The 6141-nt window shown below is 57.7% G+C and overlaps 1 protein-coding gene across 5 annotated transcripts in view; it reads right to left on the bottom strand.

Moving 5' to 3' along the window:
- Positions 1–1220: 1220 nt before the first annotated feature.
- Positions 1221–6141, bottom strand: part of CERCAM (cerebral endothelial cell adhesion molecule) — a 28677-nt gene continuing 23756 nt past the window's right edge. For all 5 annotated transcript variants that reach the window (XM_074331118.1, XM_074331117.1, XM_074331119.1 and 2 more), the window contains 7 exons: positions 5818–5894; positions 5609–5715; positions 4625–4757; positions 3135–3262; positions 2766–2969; positions 2102–2354; positions 1221–1739 (listed from right to left, as the gene is read on the bottom strand). In XM_074331118.1, the coding sequence (XP_074187219.1) occupies positions 2102–2354; positions 2766–2969; positions 3135–3262; positions 4625–4757; positions 5609–5715; positions 5818–5894 (902 nt within the window). In that variant the 3' untranslated portion in view covers positions 1221–1739. The remainder of the gene's footprint in view (positions 1740–2101; positions 2355–2765; positions 2970–3134; positions 3263–4624; positions 4758–5608; positions 5716–5817; positions 5895–6141) is intronic.

The raw sequence follows: 6141 nt of genomic DNA, 5'->3' as shown, positions 1-6141 counted from the left end.
CTGAGTTGTTAAGTTCTCAGATCGTACTTGATATCTCCTCCCTCATTTTCCTCTATAGCATTTACCCTCTAATATTTATTTATTTGTTTCTGTCTGTCTCCCTCACTAGAATGTCAGCTCCATGAAGTCAGGGTTTTTGTTTGTTTATTTTATGTCAGTTTTATTTACTGCTGCAGCCCTAGTGCCTTAACCTGGCCCATAGGAGGTGCTCAATAAATGTTCATTTTAAAGAATGAAGGGGATACCTGAAGCCTGAAGAGAAGTGTCTTGCTCAAGGTCATAGCCATCCAGAATCAATGGCTTTTACTCTTGGAACGAACAAAGCACCAATCCCACCGCTCTGACCCAAAGTCCTTCTCACAGCCATGCCAGGTTCGGGAACCAAGGCCCGGCCAGCTGGACCTCATGGCCAGAATGAAGGATAGCCCAGCCTTAGGAGGTGCCGGTCAGATTGTGCCAGGACACAGGTGCTTACACGACCAAGTCAAGGGGCTGCCATGGGAGAGGGGCTCCTCTGAAAAAGAAAACCTGGAACTGCCGGTTTCACAGTCCTGTGCTGGTGTTGGCCAAGGCAGCCACAGCCTAGGCAAGGGGCCACCTCCCCACCCCCTCCAGCTGCCTAAGTGCAGGCTCTGGAGACAGTTACTAGGCCCAGAAGCCTGACAGGGGCGGCAGGTAGGAGGATGGAGGCAGGCCAGCAGTTCAAAAGCAGAAAAGCAGAAGACAGTGGAGCTGGGGCTGGTAACCCACTGCACAGGAACAGATTCCAAATGCCCCAGGCTCCCTTCCCCATCATCGGCCCATACCAGCAGAGGGCGCCCTGGCCCAGGAGGTCCAGGCTCTGCCACCAAGGGCCCTCTGGCCACCACACTGATTCAGGCCAGAGGGGAGCCCTGGATTTTCCCCACCCACTTCCAGCTGAGGGGTACCAGATGCACAAGTGAAGATCCACCGGCGGGAGGTATCAGACGCCTTGGGTCCAGCCTAGGACCACCCTTACCGGCAAGGTGAGGCCAGTGATTGCCATGTGTGTCCCAGTGGGCGGGCATTCACTGTGGGCTGGGCTTCTTGTCCCACATTTACCAACCAGTAGACTAAGCAGTTGGTGCCCAGTGGGCCTGCCTCCTCCTCCAGGCTGCCCTCCTCTCTAACTGCTCATCTCATCCATAGTCCCCAGACCTAGTGACAAGCAAAGAGGCTCAGCCATGAGTTAAAAAATATAAAGTGCAAATGCCAGCCGGCTTTTATTGAGGACCTACTGTGTGCTGGGTCCACCTCCCTGCACTTCCCATTGGCCAGGGAAGAGGGTGAGCCCTGGCAGGTGAAACCTAGGCATCCAGTTTGGGGCGGGGGGACTAAGGTGGAGGTAGAAGGGGGCGGAGGGGTCCCAACAGCTGGGTCCTCAGGGAGGGCAGGGCTCCTGTGTCTGCCCAGCTTGAAACAGAAGACTGTGCAGCCTCCCTCTTTCCCTCCACCCCAGGCTGTGAGTCAGCCCAGCAGGGTAAGAGCTGCCAGCCCTGCCCTTTTGCTACATGACCTCGGGGAAGGGGACCCATCTCTGAGTGGTTTCTCCTGATGTAAGATGGGGCCAGAGGGTAGAGTGACCATGCCTAAGGTGGCAGCCAGGTCTCCACTGGGTCTATGGTTCCTGGTGGCAGCTCCTGCCAGCAATCTCCAGCTCTGCTCCCTGGACAGCTATGGCCTGCTCCTGGGCTCTCTTCTGGAATCACCACCTGGACCTGGTGGGACAGGACAGGCAAGAGGAGAAAAATAGAAAGAATTGGAGGACTCAGACTGTGAGAGACAGACACAGACATCAGAGAGACAGAGGCAGGCAGAGACAGACAGAAAGAATCAGAATCAGAGACAGAGAGAGATACCAGCGGATACAAAGAAACAAAGCCAGAGACAGAGAGAGAGCGCTAGAGGTGGAAAGAGAAATGCAGAGACAGCCAAGGATACAGAGACAGAGACAGCCAGTCGGAGGGAGAGAAGGAAAACAGAATAGGAAGGGGAAAACAGACCCAGACGCAGAGTCAGCCATAGAGAGAGAAATGCGAGGCCCACAGGGTTGGGAGTCTCTTCTCAGCCCTGCCCTCACCTAGAGCTCATCCCTGGGGTGGGGATGGAGGCTGTGCCCACTGCTGCCAGCCAGGTTCGGGTGGGGGCCACGCAGGGTCTTGTGAGAGCCGCTCCAGCTGATGAGGCGGCCACTATCGTCGTCCCAGGGTGAGGATGTCTCCGTGTCGCTGAGCCATTCTGCATCCCCCGCGTAGTGAGTGGGGGCAGCAAGCAGGGGCCGGGCCGAGAAGGCCCGCAGGTCCCGGGGCCAGAAGTGTGCCTTGTACTGCTCACTGAGAGGCAGGAGGACAGCTCAGGGAGGCTGAGATGAGCCCCTCCATCCAGACCTCATGCTGGTCTGCAGCCTGGCACCTCACCTGCCCACAGCACCTCACTGCCCTCCCCTGCTAGACCTCATAACAAACATGAGGCAGGGTTTCTCTTATCCCCATTTTCCAGATGGTGAAACTGAGGCTCAAAACAGAGAAGTTGCTTGACTAAAAACCACACATGCAGCAGAGAAACTGACACAGAGGTTGTTGGTCTGACTCCAGGATGAGGCTGGGTTCTTGTTACTCCTTGGTGACCTGGAAGAAGTGACTCAACCTTGCCAGCCTCAGTCTCCCCACCTGCCCAGCCAGGGGACTTACTGCTTGCTGAGGTGGGGAGGGGATGAGCCTGCCCTGCCCCCAGCTGAGACTCACTTGGGGTGCTGGTCAAACATGATGGGCAGGAACTCGTCCACAGGCAGCATCCGGTGCAGGGGCTGGGCGGCCAGCAGCTTGCGGGCGCCTGCCAGGCTCAGGACGTATGCCAGTGTCCAGTAGGAGTACCCAGCTACCACCAGGTGCGGCAGCCCCTCCACAGCAACTGCCTCCTCAGGGTTCACCTGCTTCCGGCCGAGGTAGCTGCAGGTGACATCGAGGAACCCAGGAGTCACACTATGGGGTGTTGCAGGACCCCTCCCCCAACCCCATCCTCCAGGGCCAGGCTGGGGGAAGGAAGGCTCCAAGCAGGAGGCAGACCCCCAGAGGCCCGCCCCTCTCCCGGCCTCTGGGGCGCAGGCTGCCTACATCAGGTCCCACGGAAGTCTCTCTGCCTCCACCTCCTCCATCAGCCGCTCCAGCCGCCCCCGGAAGTTGCTCTCAAAACGCACGTCGTCCTCAAACACCACAACCCGGGCCAGACCCCTGGCAACCACCTGTGGTACATGGTGGGGTGTGGGGTGGCTCTTTAGATTCGGGCTGTCCCCTGCCACCTGGCTAACACTGACATTCTCCCTGGCCTCACTTATGTGCTGATCTCAGTGCTGGTCACATCAGTCAGCTGCTCCAGAGCCTGCCAGGGCTCCCACCACCTGGGAACTGAAATCCCAATGCCTCGCTCTGACACTCAAGGCCCTCCAGGCCCCCCATCCAGCTCTCCAAATAGACTCATGATGGCAGTCGGAACCCATGCTGCATTCACTGAGCGCTACCATACCCCCGGGGCCACAGGGCTACTGCCTGCCTGCCCTCAGGAGGCAGCACACATGATGGCCCGGTACGGCAGTAAGGAGACAGAGACATGGAGAAGCAAACTCGTTTGTCCAAGGACACACAGCCAGGCAGTGGCAGAACTGGGATCTGAGCCTGCACTGGCTGGACTCCAGGGCCCGGGTCCTCACTGAGGCCTCCTGAGCTTTCCTCAAGGAAGCTCGGCTGGGTGGGGTGGGGGAGACCTTAGCCCCCAACATCCCTAACAAAAAGCACTCTCTGTAACTTTTGGAAATGTATAAAGAACCTGATAAACGATCAAATATACATCATCCTTCAATCTGTTCAGAGACAGTAGAAAACAAACAGAAATATAAGCTCACGTGTATATATTTGGGCTAGAGGAGAAAATAAAAACAAGGGGTGAGTCTGTGAGCCACCTCCTGGAGTGGGCACCCATTGGGGGCCACTGTCCAGGCAGTGACCTCTCAGGGACCCTGGTCCTTCCTGTAGTGTCCGAGCAGTGGCCTCTCAGCGGCCCTCACACCCAGCTCTGGGCCGAGGCTTTTTGGCGGAGTGCTGAGGACACCTTTCTTCTTCCCATCCCTGAACTCACCCAACTCCTTCCTGCCTCAGGGCCTTTGCGCCCACTGTTTTCTTTTGCTAAGGAGGTTCTTCTCCCTGCCAGTCAATGGCTAAGCCCACCTGCCCCCGTACCAGGCCCGCAGTCCAGGCCGGGCCACACGCTACAACAGCCCGTACACCTCCCCTCCATTGCAAGCTTGGTTCTTTCCTGATTTCTGTGTCCCCCTCTGGTCCCTGAGCCCCAGGAGGGCCTGGGCTGCATTTGCTCGTTCACCCCTGTACTCTCAGAGCAGAATATCTCCTAGCACACAGTAGGTGCTCAATAGAGACTGTCGAATGAATAAGGTGCAGGGTTGAGCACATGGGAGGTTTAAAACTGCTGGCCGGGTCTTTGTTCATCACTGAAGGCTGCACAGGGAGGAGTGAAGAGGGTGACCCCTGCTCTCCCTGAGGAATGAGCCCAGCGGGGCGGGGGGGTGGGGGGCGGGGGGCGGGGTCCTCACCTCCTCCCAGATGGAGTAATGGCTCAGGAAGCAGCCGACCTCGCCCTTGGTCAGCGTGCGGCCTGAGTAGGGGTCCTGGTAGCCAGGGAGCAGGTCCACTCCGAGGCTCCGCATGACACTGCTGTTGAGTGTCCTGAGGGAGACAAGTATAATGGGGTGAGGGGTGCCCACCAGGGACAGTCACACTGGAGTCTGGTGTAAAGGAGGTTTCAGCCTTGTTACCACTTCACGTGGCCTGAAGCCATCAGTGACTGGATCAGGGGAACTGCAGGCACCTTGGGCAGGGGTGACCCTCAGGGGAGGGGGTGGCAGCATGGGAAGGCGGGAGGTGGCCTGAGGGGGGTGCACCCCAGGATGAATGTGGGGAACATGGTAGAGGCCCAAGCAAAGGATGGACATCCTACGGCCAGAAAGGCTGGGGGCATATGCAGCAAACAGCAGCGGGCACATGGAACCCCATAACCCCAGGTTCGCCTGGGGAACATGACTGGTTTGCTCCCACCCCACCCATTAGGGACCTAAGTTCCGGAATAGGAAGAATAACCCTGATAATATACACGAAGACACCTAACCTGTGGAATACATACTGTGTCAGGTCCTGGCTAAATCTTCCCTGAGCCCTTACAAACCCCTAAGAGGAAGGCACCCTGATTGGCCATTTACATAAGGCTGAAGAGGTGGGGGTGACTTGTCGAGGTCACACAGCTGCTAAGGGGTAGAGCTGGAACCTAAGCCCAGGAGCCTCCGATCTGGGCCTTCACCACCATACTCTCCTCCCTCCCGTGGGCTGAAGGAAAGTCTCTTGTCCTAGTTCTGTCTACCTGGGGGCTCCCTGAGACAGAAGTACTCAGGCCCTGTTTGAATACCTCATGGAACAAGAAAGTCATTCAACTCATTCACTCATCTGCTTTTCTCACATCTAAGGAGCATCGATGGACCACACTGCCCCTCAGCTGCCCGGGGCCCATCCCCAGGGAGCCTCACCGGCCGTCCACAGCATCCACTACCCGCCCAGAGATCTCCATTTCCCAGAGTGAGCTCAGCATGCGCTCACGGCGGTCGGGCCGGCGGGCCAGGCTGATGACAAAGACCTGGAAGAGGCAGGGGAGATGGTGCAGGGAGTGGGTACAGGGAGGGGCGAAGGGTGGGTGCACCTACCTCAGACCCCAGTTGTGCAGGCTGAGGGAACTTACCTCATCAAATCCCATCTTGGTGGGACTCTTTGGGGGCCGGGACACATGAGCCGAGGCCCACATGGGGGGCCCATCCACTGTAGAGGAAAGCATGCCCAATCATGAGCCCCTGTGGTCTTGACAGGCATGACCCTAGAGTCCTAGCTGCCCCCATTCCTGCCCCCTCAGAATGCCCAGCAGGAAGATCCCTCAGATCATACAATCCACTTGCCTCCATTGTAGAGATGGGGAGACTGAGGCCCAGCGTAGAAAGGGACTTGCCCAGAGTCAGGGAATGAGTTAGGGGTGAGACTGGGACCCCGAGCCTGAGCCTGACGGCCTGTC

Source organism: Rhinolophus sinicus, linkage group LG04, assembly GCF_036562045.2.
Source record: "Rhinolophus sinicus isolate RSC01 linkage group LG04, ASM3656204v1, whole genome shotgun sequence".
In the NCBI taxonomy this organism is placed as follows: Eukaryota; Metazoa; Chordata; class Mammalia; order Chiroptera; family Rhinolophidae; genus Rhinolophus; species Rhinolophus sinicus.
This window is presented reverse-complemented; position numbering and strand designations above follow the sequence as displayed.